This window comes from Primulina tabacum, chromosome 9, assembly GCF_025594145.1.
Source record: "Primulina tabacum isolate GXHZ01 chromosome 9, ASM2559414v2, whole genome shotgun sequence".
NCBI lineage: Eukaryota > Viridiplantae > Streptophyta > Magnoliopsida > Lamiales > Gesneriaceae > Primulina > Primulina tabacum.
This window is the reverse complement of record NC_134558.1, coordinates 39366885-39384286: the sequence shown is the minus strand read 5'-3', so window position 1 is coordinate 39384286 and position 17402 is coordinate 39366885. Positions and strand designations below refer to the sequence as shown.

Genomic DNA, 17402 nt, shown 5'->3' with positions numbered 1-17402 from the left:
ATCAAGCCCAATCCCCTAATGTTTCGTCCTCCATGAATGTGGCACCTGTCTTGAGGAATCCCTAACGGGTGATGACGAAGCCTTTAGCAGATATCACATGGGTGGGGCATTCATCCTTTTCAAAGGGGCAGGCCCTGAACATTCTGACAACGTCGATCTGGCCAATTGAATTATCTATCTATGTTACGGAATCAGGTAAAAATAAGGAGATGTATCCTCTTGAGAGAATATTGTACTTCTAAACTTCAGAGACGGGATTCTACTTTCGCAAATGTCAAAGATATGGTAATCAACAACTTTTTACTTGACTTTGACTTTCAATATGAAAAGGAGTTAGACACCGATTTGCTGAATAAGGACGTCTCGTTTAAGTATATGGATCAAGTATGTTCATTATTAAATAATGTAAAAAATAAGGAAGATCTTAATGAATTACGAGAAATTCAAGAAAAGATAGAGGAAGAAACAATGAATTTCGATCATTTCAAAGCCAAGCTCCAGTCCCAAAAGCTCAGAAACTTTCTGCTCCAATATCGAAGTTCAGAAGCTATTCGTCTTTCATCCAAATGGACGTGGAAGGGCTCGTGCAGCTGCAGCAGGATTTGATGCCGAAATATCACAAGTACCCCCTCGTCCCGGGCCATCGCACGGAAAACTATAACCGAAATCCTTTTTATCTGGCATTAACTTGGAACCGCGTGCATCTAAAGCACCTTTTACTAAGATCAATGTAGTTGTATGTAAACCCAGAGCAATAGCATGATGAACCAAAAAGTCTCCAGGACCTATTGTTATAGAGAGTCAAAATGCCTTATTCTTACTATCTATTCAAAGTATATTCTCAATCGGCGAAGTCTCGCTGTATTGAAAGCGGTACGTAATTATCTTGAACTTCAATCGGTAATCTTCATCGAATCCTGCATCGATATATATGACAAGAAGTTCAAGAAAGATGTGGAAAAGCAGGGTTTTTTTTAAAAAAATAATGTAATTTACAAAAAAAATTCAAAAATAATGTAAAAAAAAAAAAACTTTTCAAAACTACGGCAATCCACGAGTCTGTTCACTGGTCCACGTAATCGACGGTATATTTAGCGACGGAATATATATCCAAACCGTCGCTAAATTAACTTAGCGACGGTAATCCGCGACGGTTAAAAAACCGTCGCACATTTTAGCGCGGTTTAAAACCGTCGCTATATTTGAATCAGCGACGGTTTTTTAACCGTCGCTAAAGTTAACCGTCGCTAATTTTAGCGACGGTTAAAAAACCGTCGCTAAACGCTAGTGAAGATAGAGAAAAAAACAGGGATGACTGACATATTACGTCGTTTACGTGGACCAGCGTCCGAGCTTACGAAGCGGTTTTGATATATATTACGTCGCTAAAATACTCTGTCGCTTACGTCGACCAGCGTCCGTGCTTACGAAGCGCGGACTGATTCAGGGATGGGTGACTTTGGTTTGTTTGGTCAGCAGGATTTTCAGACTCCGTCTTGGTCGAACATACACAGTTTTACAAATTTGCTTAATGTTGGTCCGCAGCATCTTGTACATGACATTCAACCACAGAATGATGTTGAGGAAAATGAACAACATTCAATTGAGCTCGAATAATTCTTACGACATCTCCACAGTCCCAGGAAGCACCAATTTTGGTTACATGATCATTTCAAGATTGACATCATCACATGCGCAGCCTCTTTTGCTCGATAAGCTATGAAAAACTTATTTTTCGATGAACTTATTGTCTGTTTTTTCTCTAACTTCACCACAACAAAAATGACTTTTCGCAGCGCGCAAATTCTCTTTCCGCAACGTACATTGCACACTCCAAAGTTGCAAGCAGTTGAAAGTTCAAGATTATTCTACTGTTGGCAGTTAGCGTCGGTTTTTGAGCGACGGTTTCAAAAACCGTCGCTAAGTTAATTTTAGCGACGGTTTATATATATTCTGTCGCTAAAATATACCGTCGATTATGTTGACCAGCGTCCGTGCTTACGGAGCGCGGACGCTGCTTGCCATAGTTTTGAAAAGGTTTTTTTTTTTTTACATTATTTTTGAATTTTTTTTTTAAATTAGATTATTTTTTAAAAAAACCCGGAAAAGCATGACAAGGATTCTTATCGATAAAACATATATGGCTAGTGTGTGTCTTTGATTGATTGCGTTCGAATTTATAACATCAAAAACATATGAAGTTACCTCGGTAACACGAAAATTATATTATTCAAATTTTCATTAACATTAATCATTGGGAAATTTAGATAAAAATATTTTGTGATACGGTAGTGTGATACGGATAGACGGACCACTTTTTTTATAATTCAGAGAACAAATAAAAAGATGCAGCTTTAAAGAAAAATTGTAGCAGAGCAGTGTGGAGACTACTGACCCTTCACGTTCTTGGTGCAATACGTCAAGCTGCCGAGTATGCCCCCAGCGAGCAGTACTCAATGTTAAATTCCACGTAACAAATATCAACTTCTGTAAACGGTAAACTACTGTTTTTACAGAACCGTGACCAACTTAGTGACGGTTTCATGGATGTTATAAGTTGATCCAAATTAATCTTATTTTTAATTGCGATTAATTTTGGAATATTTTTACCTCGAAAGCAACACTAATGATCTCACTATTACTAGGAAATCCTATTGCGCAATTAGAGAATAATAAAAGATAATCTAATCAATAGAGCCAAACAATAACTTAAATAATCTCAGCATCAATAGGCAGGGAAAAAAACTTTTTTAAGATGTCTTGACACTTTTTCAAAGAATCACAAAGTTGATTCTCAGCACATACAAAAGGCTGGCTAGCTATATATATATTGACCATGTACGGCCCAAAATATATACAGGCAATAGTGATCACAGTTTATGTTATCAATATATATAGCAAAATAAAAATGAACACATCAATTCTCACAACCATTTCAGAATCTCCGGAATACATGATGATAATACATAACATACGTGAAACATCAATGCAAGTACAACAGGAGCAAAATTTAGGTCGTAAGTGGTGGTCTTCATCTCCAGCAGTTCAACCCCTTGATGTTTACACATTCAACCTTGATCAAAAACAAGGGATCGAAAGCAAAGTGAGGGAAAGCGAATGGGCTCCATCCTCGGAAATAAAAGGCCTCCAACTTGTATAATGACATTATATTATTATACTTAAAAGGGATGAAAAAGAAAGTATAACAATATATAATATCAGTATCCAGCGTGTCCGACGAACTGTCTGCAATAGATTGAAAGCTTAACTTCCAACTTAACAGCATTAAAATATGTCCGGGTGAAAATGCCCAGGTATTGAGTTGCTCTGCTCAGCCTGGCGCAAATGCAGTTTCAATGCATAGTTGTTCACCTGCAAGAATGGTTAAATCAGGATTTCTACTGATGGTTGTATCTTTAGAAGCAATTAATTCTTGTTAAATTCTTCAGGGACTAAAGAAAGTTCTTAAGCCTTTTCCATAAATTGGCATGTACATTTGCCAGTAGAAGATTAGATTATTACAGCTGGACGCAACATAACCCCTAGGGATACCTATGAGTCAGTGAAGAAGGACACACGCTGACAGTAAAACTCAAATAAAGAGAGAATAACCAAAATTAACATGAAAATAGGTCAGAAAACATGGTATAACTTTATTGGGATTCAATGAAACCTTTAATTTCAAGAGGAGGAGACGGACACAAAGTGACATACCCAACTAATTTGAAATTAAGGTCTGTGCAACGATGATGATGACGGTTATGCAAATGACCTAATAATTATTATATCTATAGACTCCAGATATATCTTTTCTTAATATCCAAAGATTATATAGTTACAGCATTGACCTCAAGAGTCCGCAGCTGCTCTTGATATTGAGTCACCAACAGCTTCAATTGCTGCACCTCCTGGTTCCTCTCATCATGCTCTTTTTGACGTTCATGCTGGATGGCTACTGCTCGTTTGAGGATGACATTCTCTCGAAGAAGGGCCTCAATTTGTTCCTTAAGTATCATATTTTCCTGGATTCATAAAAATACCTGAAAACTTAGATAACACATGCTTCCATATAACAGTATAAAAATCAGTGTTCTAAATGGCGGTCGAAGGGCAGCCCGCAAGAAGCGGCTGTTTTAGGCGGTCCAAGCTATACGGCAGTGGGCAGGCGGTCAAGGTGGGTGGAGACGGCGAGCAGACGAGCTAGGTGAGGCAGTCAACATTTTTAAATTGTAGTCAACAAATTTTAAAAACCTAGTCAAAATCAACTAATTTTAAAACTCAAATCCTAGTTATTTAAATCACACCCGACTTTCTTTTTTAACTTTTGGTTCTCACTCCTCCTCACTATCAACCACTAAGCCTACAACAAAAACTCTCCGCCGACACCGCCAACAGCAAAAAAGCTTTAGGTTAGGCATTGTATATTTATTATTTAACATATTTTTTTATAATATTTCAGATTGTGATTTCAAAAATCAAATTTGTATTTTTCCCCAATCATTATTGATTTATTGTTGAAGATTAGTGGCGGAAAATGATAAACAACTGGAGTTGGAATTTAAGCCAAAATCTAATGATATTGTTTGGGAATATGCGGTGTTGTATAATAAAGAGAAAAGGGATTGGATCACATGCAAGTTGTATAAGAGACTTATTAAAGGAAGAATTTATATAATGAAACATCATATTGCAGGTATTGTAGAACAAGTTGAAGCATGTTTTAAAGCATCCGATGATGAGTTTATATATTTATTTGCACATTATCTAGATATTATATTGTATGAAGCTTGTTTATATTTAAACATTATTTAATTACACATCTTACATAAAAAATGATGACTATTTGTGATTATATTGCATGATTATATATGATTATCTATAAAAAAAATTACTTAAAAAAATTCAACTGTCTGGGCCGTAGGCGGTCACCGACCGCCCCGCTACTGCTCATTTACAACATTGAAAAAAATTCATGCATGGAAAAAGTGTTTGACAACACAAAAACATTTTAGATCAACCTATCGAGCATGAAGATAAGACGCCATCTTTTAGCAGACAAAACAGCCATGGATGTCTATGGTACTAAGGCTCATCGAAAGGAAAGCAATAGCACTTTGATCAGTTATATCTTAAAACTCAGAAAACCTCTAGATAGCAATGATATCATAACATTTTTTTCGTCATCCGACACATTTAGCATTGCTATATTTATAAGAGAGGAAATGATACGGACCTTAAGAAAATTTTGAGCTGCTTCAACACCAGCCCGACCGCTGATAGATTTCTCCAGACTCTCCAATACTCTTGCTGCCCGGATTCTAGCATCATCTATGCTAGTTGAGCTTATCATCTCCCGAACAAAAAAGTCCACCCATCCAGCACCATCTACAGGAAGGTGGTTTTGAACTTGAGGCTCCTCCACAGGGAATGTATCCCCTTCAGTTGGTGTATCATCTGTCAATTATATAAAAGCATTATTTTCAAATTATTTAATTTAATTTAATAAAGTAAAAGAACTCAGAATCTGTTCAATAATCAAAGAGCAGATAAGCATGAAGAGCAAACATGAAATAAAAATAATGTAATTGATAATAAGGGAGAAACGCATCAAACACCAAAAATATTTCTAGAGGAACTAAATTCTGCCTGAAAAAAATATCATGTCATCAAGTGAAAAATGGTTGTGTAAATACCGCGTAAAAATAACAAAGCATGGGTATGTCCATCATTCATGTTGAGCTGCAACCAAGAATCAAAATGTGCTATGCTTGGTTCACAACCTCAAAAAGTTTACTTCTATCCACTTCTATCGATATGTTAACATTCATCAACCAAATAATCTTAGCATATATTTTTTTTACCACCACACCATAATATGACTAAGCTGATACAAGACCATGTAAATATTCTTTAGTAATAACAGAAGTATTCCAGATTTCCTATCAATGTTACGCAATTTTAACAAGCAATTACCTGCATCCTACTTATGATCCAAATAGTATTTGGACGGATCATTCATGCTATGCAATGGAAAATCAAGTCAAAAATCCTTTGAACTAGGGTTTTTCCAACGTTATAATCACATACCTTCCATAGCTTATTGATTTGCAATGAGCACGACAATCAATACAATCATCTCATCCAAAATACAAAGGAACATCAAACATACATGGTCACTATGCATAGAAATATGAGATATTGAAACACAACACATGATAGATATATCATGACCACAAACAGAGCAGACATACCATTTTGAAAATTTGCATCTTCCTCAGAAGTGGAGCCCAAGTTGCCCTTGTATACAAGACGAAGCTCGTGAAGGCTCTTAACAGCAGAATCTAAGTCATCACCATACTTTTCCAAGGCATTCTCAATAAGCTGAAAATATTTGTCAAATAAGAATAGTGGTTATTATTCTTAAAACATGTGAGGATGAAAACTAGTGTTCGAACATTCAAACACCCAGGTTTAAACATATCAGCCGGGGAATTAGCGCGATCAATTTATCAATGAAGCTTAAAGATACACAAAAAATATTTGCAAACTTCATTTTTCAAGAATCCAAAAAACTGCACATTTGGTAAGGTAAAAAGGATGCTAGACCCTGCTGCAAACATCAAAACAAATACAAGCAAAATTGCAAAAAGATACTTCATAAAATTATTCCGATTTTCGAGATAGTGGTATATTTCTTTGTGCCTAAGCAGAAACAATGCATCATTTGCCTTCCCCGTTTCAATAATCATAACACCGTGACACCCACTGCAATGAATTCAGTGCTGGAAACAAATCATCAAAGGAAAACAAATATGGGATTTCTAGTTATTACCAATACCGCAAACAGCGACAAAAACGTACAAATAAATTCTTTTAAAATCAATAGAAGCAAAGGAACACTTGATAAAAATTTATCGAAATTTAGACAACATTCTAAACGTTTAACTCAACGCCTGTAAAACAATCGCACAAAATCAATGTTTTGTAGCAAATAACAAATCAACTAATAAACACACCAGATACAGCAAATCATGGATTCATAAAAACCCTCCACCGTGAGAACATAGCACCTAAAAAATAACAAAAAAAAACTTACCTGAGTTTCCATATCAGGAAACAAAGCCTTGAGCTGATCAAATGGAACAGGAGAAATAGGAGGTGAGTAAGAGAATCTAACAGGAGACGTGGCCGAAGAGCACCGGAACTTCTTGTAAACCGGTGGCGAAGCAGAAGTGGGCGATGTCGCTGCAGAATCGGTATCCTCGAAGAACGATCTCTTCCCACAAACAATAGCAGACATTATTTACACAATCGGATTTCAATCCAATATATTATCGTTTCAGAAAAGAAAAAGAAAAGCAGCAGCAGAAATGAGGAGGATTCAAAACTCAAAGTGACGAATGAATCGAAGTATACGAGAATCGGGAATCAGGGTTACGGTTAAGGGTGGATTAGGGATTCCAATCTTGGCTTTGGGTCAGAGATGTCCTTTTATTAACGCTTCGGAACACAAATGCTGCATTGGGTTGCAAGCATCGGTATTTATACTGGTAGGGGATAGGACGGTGGCCACCGATAAAGATAATATAAAGAAATTACTAAATAGGCTGGGATTCAGGAGATTTAAAAAAGGTCTGTAGTCGGCCGTAATGAAATAGGCCCAATTTGAAGTGGACTATGGAATCAAGAGTGTAAAGATGGGCCCAAGTGACCCAATGAACATGGAATGGACCGAGGTTTATCTTATTCCACAACGGTCCCCTTTGATACATTTTTTGAATTTCCTAAATTATCATTACCAATAACTAAATTGGTATATTAATTATTTATTTTTCGCACACATTTTTTTTATTTAACCAATGATAAAATATATTATAACGCGGAAGGGATCCTCACAAGTCCAATGAAATTCCAAATTCAGATACTGCAATTAGCAATGAAATAAAATAAATAAATAAATTTGGCTTACCGCCTCATTTTTGGTTCCTGTCAAATAAAAATAAAATATTACAAGCGCACTCTACGTCACCAATACCTGCGCCTGGTTTTGTCACCATCCTCATTTCACATGCAGATATCCGGTAACTCCACCGCGACCATCACGGCTCGCCGCCGCTCAGCTTCATGACTGAAAATCCACGAACGGCCGCCTCCCTTGTGGTGCCAATACTCCAGAGACAGATAATTCTCATTTCTCACCTAAGTGTGAAGAAGAGATTGATATTACCACCCCGCTGCTTCGTCGACGCGCATTTCTTGAAGTGGAACATGGCGGATGTACGTGGAGTGACGCGCCACCATCCTGTGCCGTGCGCATTCGCCGCCTCTGTGTTATTCTTCATGTTCGTGGAGTACACATTCCACATTCCATCGGTGGCGGCGTCGCCACGATGAGCCTCAACCGGATGCTCCCAGCCCGCCCGGCTCTTAATACCCTTTTAGCTGGACTCAACACGGTACGTTGTGCATGTTGCATACTTTCTTTATATCCAACAGCTTCGGAGCCACAAAATTAATATTCATCTATTGGAATTAAAATTTTTGATTTTTTAAATAGCAATTTTAGAATAGCGAGAACGACTTGGGCGAAAGTATGTTCAAATAAACTTTATTTTATTTTTTTCTTATACAAAATTTAGCCCAAAAAGTTGTAAATCGGTTAATTGATGTTTGCTTCGTTATCCTTATTTATAAAATGCAGGCATGCAGCTGTTCCGTGAAACAAAATGATGTTTTTGTGTTATACTTTATTGTGGATCTTACTTAATTCGGATTTGATGTCGATACACTTTCAAGTTTGTTTCTTTTGGTTTGTTGTTATTTTTGCTTTGTTACTAATGCAGCACGTGCGATGAGCTAACATTAATCTACATATGTGTGTGTGTGTGTCAGAGTGTGTGTGTGTGAGTGTGTGTCAGTGTGTGTACACATAATACATACGTTTATGGAGCAGCTGGTTTTTGAGGGGATGCAGACGGGGTACATACTATGGACATTGAAGGCCGAACGAGAGCCACAATCTCAACCCTCTTCATTTCACATATTAAAAAAAAAAGGTCGTACCCTAACCTTTACAAATATATATCCATTCAAAAATAATTCGAATACATTTATTAAATAAAATCTTACTTAAACATCCCCATCCATTCACAGCCTAATTGTTGCTAAATAATGAAAATAGCTAATTCAAAACATGAAATCAATGTTGGCTAAATTGCTTCGAGCTTTTAATATCAATGTTATTTCGAAATGGTACTCGAGTTTCTTCCCTAAATTTATGTAGTTGTTGCACTTCTAAAACCAAATTATCATAGATTTTTTTTTGCTCTGTCACTTCTAATACTTCAATAAGTTGATCTTTGTACCCTTTCTTGAGCAAACACGTGTAAGGATGGGTAGTAAATAAATAACTTTCATACTAGGATAAAAACTATCTTTTCCATTAAACCTAATTTCTGATTTTCTTTCTTTCTTTCAAGGAAAAGATTCACGAATCCTAGTCGGCGAACTGGCATAGTACAATCAAAAAGATTGCCTGTATATTTTCAAAAAATATAATTTACCCATACAATTTTATAATTTACCCATACAATTTAAAAAGTGTCTTGCTTAAATATGTGCATGAAATGTTATTATTTTTAAATATCGAAATCAATAATATATTATCTAAACAACGGATATTTTAGAAATCCATAAAGCCACTAATGCAATAACAATTCAACTTTTCATACAGAGGTACTGGTATGACAGGAAACAAAAGATTGCGTTGAAGAAATTGAAAAAAAGCAAACGATGAACACACTAAAATAGCACAGTGACAGCATTTTATGGAATGAAAAGAGTCACACCAAAAAGAGTGCGGGTACTAAACATGTAAAGTTTGTACACACAGGAGATGGGAGGTCATTCAGCTGCAATAAAAAGCAAAAAGAAAGTTTGATGTTCAAGGATCACCGATCACTCACACTTCTTGCTCCATACTCGATATTTCTAGTTCCTCCGCATTGAAATTGAGCTTTTACACTCAGTCTCCCGGGTTTCTTGAGCTATGATTCTAGATATGGCTTATTTCCTACTGGGAAATGCTACAAGAAAACACAATAGAAATAAGTAGATATAACAATAAATGCACCTGTTAGAAATGCTAACAATCTAAGTCATTACACATATTAGAAAAGATTGCATCTAATGTTTCTTGTTTTATTTAACCACAAATTTAATGAACGAAATATGATATAATCAGACTGAAAAAGATTGCATCTGAAAACTAGTATCGACTAAGTTCATCATGAGGACTTTCACCGTGCGTTGTGAATATAATCCTGTGAATTTTTAGACAGCGTGAAAAAAGGCACCCTTCCCTATCCATCCAATGGATTAAGTGTAGAAGTCATACCTTTCTTTGTTTGTCCCTATCAAACAAGATTCCCAGTGTATCTTATCTGGCTCAATGGTTCTTGGTTCCCTACAGATCTCCAGAAGAAAACCTTTTTCTCCCCGTTGTGACAAGTTAATGGACAATGATTCCGGTAGGGAATCTTTGAAATTTTCAAAGCATTCCATGTCAAAACCCTACATACAAAAAGAAAAAATATTAATAATACGAGTCTACTAACAAACTGAAAACGATGATATTGAATTAACCATCAGGGCCACTACTCATACATCTTTAATAAGCAAATTCTTGAGATTGGGTGCACACTCGAGTAAGCTGGGTAGTAGTTGCCATCCACTAGAATTCATTTTTTTTACAGCCAAAGTGACAAGATTAGGAAACCGGGGCAGTAGATGAGGCAAAAGTTGAAACATCTGCATGAAATGATGAGCATATAACAGATCCATCTTTTGCAAGGGCAAGTGTAAAAATGAATGAGCATTCATTCGTGTCAAGAAGATAGAATCTCACTATGATGATCTTTTCTGACAAGAACAACTTCACGACATTCGAGCAGACTTTTATCAGCTCAGAAGCAAATTCATTGAACTCGAATGGATATTGGCTGATACTTTGATCAAGATCTAGCTGAGCTATCTGAAGACATTTCAGGTTTTTTGCCAAATAACGATTTGCCAAGAACCCACGATAGTTCAACTCTTCAAGCTTTGGAGCTTCAAGCTCGATTTTACCCTCAAGACAGTAAAAGTCATTAACTAATTTCAAAACTTTAAGGGAAGGAATGCAGATCCTAAGTATGTCTCCAGGGTAACAATAGCAATTATATACCAACAAATACTCGAGCATTGGACAGCCTTCCAGAAGAACATTTGATTCCTTATATTTCATGAATTGAATGGAGAGTATTTTAAGGTTCGGTAGATTGAACCTGCATTCAAGATTATGGTCAACAAAGTATAGGAAGAGATTCAGAGACACTATCTTGCACCCATAAAGACTGTCGAACAAAGCATTGGCATTCTTAAGATGACGGACCCGGAGATCAATCCTCTTGGCATTAAGACGAATAGCAGCACTAACCCAATTGGAAATGCATAACCCATCACTCAAGTTTTGACAAATCAGACAGAAGGCATTGATAGAAGGAACATCAGACAAAGTGACGTTTAATAATCTATTAACAAAATTCATAAAACTGATCAGATTGGTGCTGGAGGGTGTTTGTTGATTTAATAATATCGAGTCATCAAGGTGGAGTCTAAGATTGGGTATGAAACAGATAAGATTTTTCCATTTGGTGGAGAGGATAGAGGTGGCAACCGCATATTTTGTGGGCAGGAACGATAGGATGTGACAGAGGATTTCATTGGGCATATCGCTTATTCTATCCATTTCATCACCATCTCGACCATCATCATCCGGGGGTATTTCATTTACTGGTACTTTTTCAATAGACTTGAAATGCTTTTGGATTGTATCCATGTGCGAGAAACTCCAGATTGTAAACAAAGAGGGGAGATATATCGAGAATATTTTAAGCCTCGCTAAGGGTACTGCAGCTTATCTTAAATGGAGCTGTCAATTACTGCTTCTATCGTATACATCCTATTTCTTGATTTGCGTTGGCGATGTAGCAATCCATTAGCTCTGTTTTGCTCAAGAAATGATCATGATGATTTTCCTGCGAAAAAGTATGATATGTGCATTACACATATGATTCTAATAAAGAAGATTTTCATTAACATGTCAAACCTCCATGGTAGATATTAACTCAAACACTGGGCAAATTTTGTTATAAAACAAAGAAATTTAAATCTCGACAGTGTCATGAACTTGTTAAACAAACATTCCAGAATTTTATTATGGGTATAAGGCATTTGCATTGTAATACAGGACATTAAAGAAGAAAACTGAATTTTCAGACACGTTATTATATAAGTAAAATAATGGTAATTCCTGTGATGTTTTTTCTTAAAACATTAAATCACTGGTCGCATCCTTGTTGAATCCAACTTGCCATGATAAATTTCATTTCTGCTCTTGAAGAACATGTAAAAAAAATTAATTTTTCTAGTATGAGCATGCATGTGTGAGTGAAGCAGAGACAATGTCAATCTAATAACTAGCAAGTGGGCTTTTTTAATTCACTTTTTAACCATTCTGTCATATCAATTTAAGCAACTGAGATTACAAGAATTCAAAAACAATCTTATTCTTACCTCAAACTAAATTTACATGAAGCAATTAAATTTTAATAAGCATAGGTGATCAAATACGTCTTAACTAGAAACACAAACTATCTTCCAAGATTTAAAAGAAATGCACTCACAAGTGGCAATGTTGGCAGAAAATCTTTTGAATCTTCTCCGGTTCTTCTCTTTTCCTGCTATCTTCGATGGCACTCTCTTTTTTTTCTTTCCTTATTATAATCACTTATTCCTTTTATCCCATTATTTCCTCTTTTATACTACCATCCTACATTCAGACACCCAGCACCACAGCAGATCCTTCTACTATCAAGGTTTCTTGGCTGCCTGCTCACCGTACCCTTGAAACCACTACCCTCTCGATTTTTTCGATGAACTCCTTCAATGAACACTTTCCCTCACTGTCTGCACATGAAAAGCAAGATACAGGGCTATACACGTGTTTCCATACAAGACACGTTTCACATGCACGAACACGTGTTTGAATAACAGCAACAGGGGTGACAAGTTAGCAACTTTCACGTGACTGAACGACTGTTATACACTGCACATTTCACACACATAGAGTTTTGCAATAAAAAAGTAGGTATGTCATGGCCAACCATTAACTCCTTTGTACAACAGTTGGTTCGAACCTTGAACGTCAAGTATCTGTTAGTGGCAAACACTGAAAATTAAAGTGAAATGTGACAAATATCAGATTAGACATTAAAAAAACGTAAACATTTAATTAATCAAGAATTGCATATATGTTTTTTCGACATGGACTTATTTATGCCTAACCAGAAAATGTAAAAGGCTTACAGCATCGCATTGCAGGAAGTCACATAAACAAAAGAAAATGATAATTTCTAGCATTACAATCAGTATGGAGAATGAAACTGGAACAAACTAACATTAATCAACAAGAGAGTCATAGAAATAGGAACAAAAAATTATAATCATATATGATCGCATCCACCACACTTCTCATCATCTTCTATAAAAACATGCATGCATAAAGGAAACAGATCCCCGTTTCAAATTTTCTGTTATATTGAATTCTCTAAAAACAAATCGTTTATAACTATGAACTCAGAAGATACAACATAGGACCACAAACACGAAACTCTTACTTCAATATAGTTAATGGAATACAAGATGTGAATCTTAGTTTGAAATCTTTAAAGCTATGCTGATATTTCATCATTCAATCAAGACGCGAATAACTTTAATCAAATATTCTTGACGCCAAATCATGTTTTCTTGCGCATAATATACAAAAACTTCCCCTTTGAGAACATTGTTTCTTTCATGAGTACAAACGTTATTACTACTAGATTGGATGGTAGACAGAGCCAGCTGCTAAATGCCAGTGGGAACAATCTAAATTTACATTCCCCACGACGGCATGATAATAAATTCTACTGTATAAAACAAATAAGCTTCCCATTCATCAAATATACTTGAATTCCAAACCAGGAATAATTGAGGCGCAACTCTTCTCAGCATCAAGAATCCCGCGATTTCCGAAACGCGAACAAAAATGGTGAATCAAAACGGATCGATCACATGCATTCAAACAATCAATACAAAGGCATCCCACACCAAAAGGGGAAAAACAGAGAATCCACCGATTCAACGTTCTATTGTGTAGCCAGAAACTGAACAATGCAGAGGGAATTACTACAGCCAAAGGGCGCTCTTTGCTTCTTAATCAGTTACGGGCCGGGCGATGTGGGTCGGGTCTCGAATCTGAATCTGAATCCGGTCAACAGGCAATACCTTTTTCCCATGATAATAACTAATATTTGCAGAACTAAATTAATAGTAGTAAGTTAGATATCATGAGATATTAAAGTTTATGACAATCATTTCAAATGAATTGTTTGAGTGTGTGCATAATTAACGGATAGGGATTATTCGTTTTGCAATGGAATGAGTACTCACGTGAAATGCGATTATCGATGAACAATATATCAAAATTTAAAATTTAAATACCCATAAGAAAAAAGAATTATTTTTGCTATTAAAAAACTACAGTTTTGTTCAACTCACATTATGTTCAATTTACCTTCATTTTTCAATAGTCAAATTATTATTTACCAAAAAAGTGGTAAAACTGGATCTTTCTTTCTTTCTTTAAACCAATATTTTCTAATTTTTTTTTAAAAAAAAAACACCAATAATTTCTAACGAAAGCTCACTAGCCAGTAGCCGCTTCACCCAAGAGCTATTGTAGTCCAGAAGAGGATTCTCTTTATAAACCGATTTTTCGGGCAGGATCTTTTTAAATCTTGTCTAAAATGAAATGAAAATTCTGAATATTTGACAGCCAATGAAATCTAAAAATGGGCTCCAAATTGCATCTGGTTTATAAATGATTTTAATATTTCAAACAAAACAACATACACATTCAATCATGACTCACAAGCTTCATGAAGCCGATTCAAAAAGGAGAGCAAAATGTGTTATTATTGTAATCAAACAAGTTAAGAGTCAGAATCTTGTTATTCTTCTATATTTACACCACAACAGTTACGATATGCAAAATTTAAACGTGCTGGCCTCACTCTCTCCCCTTCACTTAATCCATATCACGGCAGAGATTTGACTAAGAAGCTGTGGCTAGAGGAGGCCAATGAGATCCTTCTTCCAAAAACTTGGATGATGCGCTATTTATCCCCAGTCCATATTCGCTTTTTGACAACTCCTCTTCATCGTCATCAACCACGTCCCACAAAAATCGAGCATATGAAGCTAGCACATAGCTGCAGTTGACAAGAATATTTACATAGTGTAAGCAAATACGCAGAAAAGCATTAACCTTCCATGGCTTCATCGTTTAGGAACTTTACACACCATATTTTGCCTAGTCCTTGTAATATTTTAAACAGGGATTTAAAGCCTTCATGAGCGACTGGTGCCCAAGTGGCTTGCAACCTTATTTCATGATCAAGGATACAAAACCAAGATACCAAAATTTAATGAAGTCTCATTACACGGAGATGAAAGTTGAGACTCAAATGCACCATCCAGAAAATTTAAGGAATGTTGTAACAACAAAAATGATGTCGACCAATAAATTCACTCATTAGAGATGTACACGCGCCTCAATTTCATCATGTTTGGGTCAAAACTTACATGCTTTTTGTATTTATTATGCATGTGTTGTATTGACCATGGAGCATTTGAAGTACCATTGAGAAGCTAATAATAAACATATCAGCAAAACAAACTTATCATTCGAGATAGGAATGTCGAATTTTCAATGTGACCGAAGGAAAGAGTAAACCAAACTTATTAGTCAAGATAATAATCTAAAATCTTGGAGTAGCCACAGAGAAAAGTATCTGATCAAGAAAATATCAATGGCAACTTCAAGCTTACCAATCATTGGGGTTGGATTTTACAGCTTGATCGAAATAAGCCTCGGCTCTTTCAGCATCATTTTGTGTTTGCCATATTAAATCAGCATAGAGTGATAACACATTGGCATCATTTGGGTTGGCTAAAATCGCCCTTCCGCAATACTCTTCTGCTTTAGCAAAGTCTCCCTTAACCTTTAACACAACAAAATCTAAAATCAATACCTAAAAAAAATTTGCATAACTTGATGAATTAAGCCAATGTTTGTTGATTTTCCAGAAGGTAAAGTATCAGTGACGCAGACCCAAGATATAAAACAAGAACGCGGTTTTGTGCATTCATGTGGTGGGAACTTTCAATTTCAGAAAAATTTCACAAAAGGCACTATAAACAAACTATGAAACAAAACTCCATCCTAATACATTTTGCAGAATGTCCTCGTGAGTCGTGATGATCACTACAGGTATACACTATAACCTAAGAAAACGATAACAAGATTAAAAAAATTCCCTAGCGAGCACAAGCTAAAAATCCAGCTCTAAAATATCATAGAAAACAGGACTGAGGCGTCTAAAATTATAGAACTTTCAAATTTAATATCTGCATGACTCTATGTTGCGTAAGCTGACGGGGTGGGTGCAATCAGACACGAAAACTAATCATTGTAAAAACAAAATCTTAAGATAACCAGATAAAGTGAGAACCACCTTCAAGAATTTAGCATAATTTGCCAGCAAAAGAGCATTCCCGGGATTGGCTTTAATCATCATCTCATAATACGCATGTGTGCTATCTTGCCCATTCCAGCTTCCTGAATCCTGCGAACCAGATCCATCATAAGATCCTCTACCACCACCACAACTCGTACCGCCGCCGCCAACCAACGGCATCAGCGGCATCCTCTCCCTTTCCGCTACAGCATAACAGCCCTTGGTCGCCATCGACTCACCCAATCCAGAGCTCGACAGCAAAATGGACCCCATATTCTGCGGTTTTTTCCTCACCGTGACCTTCTTCGGTAGCATCAAGCTCTTCTTCGGCTTCAATGGGTCCTTGAGATCCGATTCTAATGCAGACCGCGCCGGAGTGCATCTTACCGGGCTATCTTCGAAATGAAGCGACGCCATAACGCATACAGATCGGGTACGCGTCAATTGGGGCAGGGCATTGGATTCCGGGGACGACCCGGATGTTGAGTTGGGTAGCCATGAGTTCAAGACTGGCGAGGAAGAGCTCCTCAGCAACATTCTTTTCATTTGATTATTTTCTTATTCTCACTAATAACGAGGTAGGATTCTCTAGTAGATAAGATATGACCAGAAGGAGGCGGTGCTCCGCCGCGTTGAACAGGGAAGGACGGTGGCTGGGGTCAGGTTTTATAGGAGATTTTGAAGAAGTGGCTGAATGGTGGCCGTTGGATTATAATCACGTTAAAATGAAGATATGCATGG

At 36.5% G+C, this 17402-nt stretch overlaps 3 protein-coding genes across 6 annotated transcripts; all 3 read right to left on the bottom strand.

Moving 5' to 3' along the window:
• Window positions 1-2900: 2900 nt before the first annotated feature.
• On the bottom strand, window positions 2901-7535 carry LOC142556077 (uncharacterized). Its single transcript, XM_075667308.1, has 5 exons — window positions 7097-7535; window positions 6252-6381; window positions 5234-5454; window positions 3849-4022; window positions 2901-3372 (listed from the first exon to the last, which is right to left on the bottom strand). The coding sequence occupies exons 1-5, from the start codon at window positions 7298-7300 to the stop codon at window positions 3286-3288; spliced, it is 816 nt and encodes a 271-aa protein (XP_075523423.1). The 5' UTR covers window positions 7301-7535; the 3' UTR covers window positions 2901-3285.
• A 2166-nt stretch (window positions 7536-9701) lies between these two features.
• On the bottom strand, window positions 9702-14907 carry LOC142556075 (F-box/LRR-repeat protein At4g14103-like). 4 transcript variants are annotated; one of them, XM_075667302.1, is made up of 6 exons: window positions 14049-14907; window positions 12726-13270; window positions 10907-12077; window positions 10666-10809; window positions 10397-10572; window positions 9702-10085 (listed from the first exon to the last, which is right to left on the bottom strand). In XM_075667302.1, exons 3-6 carry the CDS (start codon window positions 11876-11878, stop codon window positions 10073-10075), a joined length of 1305 nt encoding a protein of 434 aa, XP_075523417.1. In that variant the 5' UTR covers window positions 11879-12077; window positions 12726-13270; window positions 14049-14907; the 3' UTR covers window positions 9702-10072. The 4 variants fall into 4 exon arrangements, with proteins under 4 accessions (XP_075523417.1, XP_075523419.1, XP_075523420.1 ...); XM_075667304.1 differs by having other exon boundaries at window positions 12726-13008; XM_075667305.1 differs by having other exon boundaries at window positions 12726-13008; window positions 14062-14907.
• Window positions 14908-15030: 123 nt separating this feature from the next.
• LOC142556076 (uncharacterized) lies at window positions 15031-17372 on the bottom strand. The gene is made up of 3 exons (XM_075667307.1): window positions 16659-17372; window positions 15973-16145; window positions 15031-15353 (listed from the first exon to the last, which is right to left on the bottom strand). Exons 1-3 carry the CDS (start codon window positions 17205-17207, stop codon window positions 15197-15199), a joined length of 879 nt encoding a protein of 292 aa, XP_075523422.1. The 5' UTR covers window positions 17208-17372; the 3' UTR covers window positions 15031-15196.
• Between the last annotated feature and the right edge of the window lie 30 nt (window positions 17373-17402).

What these genes read in the sequence shown, in the direction of transcription:
- LOC142556075 (XM_075667302.1), bottom strand. Translation starts at nt 11,878, where the DNA reads ATGGATACAATCCAAAAGCATTTCAAGTCTATTGAAAAAGTACCAGTA. An exon ending in TGTCAGAAAAGATCATCATA is followed by an intron (nt 10,810 to 10,906) that starts GTGAGATTCTAT and finishes CATTTCATGCAG; the next exon opens with ATGTTTCAACTTTTGCCTCA. An exon ending in AGAATTTGCTTATTAAAGAT is followed by an intron (nt 10,573 to 10,665) that starts GTATGAGTAGTG and finishes TTTTGTATGTAG; the next exon opens with GGTTTTGACATGGAATGCTT.
- LOC142556077 (XM_075667308.1), bottom strand. Translation starts at nt 7,300, where the DNA reads ATGTCTGCTATTGTTTGTGGGAAGAGATCGTTCTTCGAGGATACCGAT. An exon ending in TTCCTGATATGGAAACTCAG is followed by an intron (nt 6,382 to 7,096) that starts GTAAGTTTTTTT and finishes AAATATTTTCAG; the next exon opens with CTTATTGAGAATGCCTTGGA. An exon ending in CAGCTCAAAATTTTCTTAAG is followed by an intron (nt 4,023 to 5,233) that starts GTCCGTATCATT and finishes TTATGAATCCAG; the next exon opens with GAAAATATGATACTTAAGGA.
- LOC142556076 (XM_075667307.1), bottom strand. Translation starts at nt 17,207, where the DNA reads ATGAAAAGAATGTTGCTGAGGAGCTCTTCCTCGCCAGTCTTGAACTCA. An exon ending in ATTATGCTAAATTCTTGAAG is followed by an intron (nt 16,146 to 16,658) that starts GTGGTTCTCACT and finishes GTTGTGTTAAAG; the next exon opens with GTTAAGGGAGACTTTGCTAA. An exon ending in AAATCCAACCCCAATGATTG is followed by an intron (nt 15,354 to 15,972) that starts GTAAGCTTGAAG and finishes TGTCAACTGCAG; the next exon opens with CTATGTGCTAGCTTCATATG.